The 349-nt window shown below is 56.4% G+C and overlaps 1 protein-coding gene across 1 annotated transcript in view; it reads right to left on the reverse strand.

The window, feature by feature from the left end:
- Window positions 1-247: 247 nt before the first annotated feature.
- SAMD4A (sterile alpha motif domain containing 4A) overlaps window positions 248-349 on the reverse strand; it is a 113977-nt gene continuing 113875 nt past the window's right edge. Inside the window, exon 12 of the mRNA XM_035890723.1 lies at window positions 248-276. Within this exon, the coding sequence (XP_035746616.1) occupies window positions 248-276 (29 nt within the window). The remainder of the gene's footprint in view (window positions 277-349) is intronic.

Raw genomic sequence — 349 nt, forward strand, 5'->3', positions numbered from 1 at the left:
CCCCCCTCCCAGCATGGATGTAATAAATGACAACACAAATTCCAAGTCTAATGATATGTTCACAAGGACAATCTACACATTCACAAAATTAAAACAGAGGGGGGAGAGAGAGAGAGAGAGAGGAGAGGAGAGGAGAGAGAGGAGAAAGGATGCAAGCTATCGCTGAGGCTCCCCACAAGCCCCGACCTCGCCGCTGGACCCGCAGCAGTTGTTGTTCTCCCGGCCAGCGTCCCCGTCGCGACGCCTTCTAGATCGTGGAGGTTCGGTCGACACCATCTGCAAGCGGGAAGGGAGAGTTAGGAGCAGCCCCGGCAAGCAGACGCTCACGGTGCACTGGTACTGGCCGCCC

Source organism: Egretta garzetta, unplaced genomic scaffold (genome assembly GCF_000687185.1).
Source record: "Egretta garzetta isolate BGI_Z169 unplaced genomic scaffold, ASM68718v1 scaffold3, whole genome shotgun sequence".
In the NCBI taxonomy this organism is placed as follows: domain Eukaryota; kingdom Metazoa; phylum Chordata; class Aves; order Pelecaniformes; family Ardeidae; genus Egretta; species Egretta garzetta.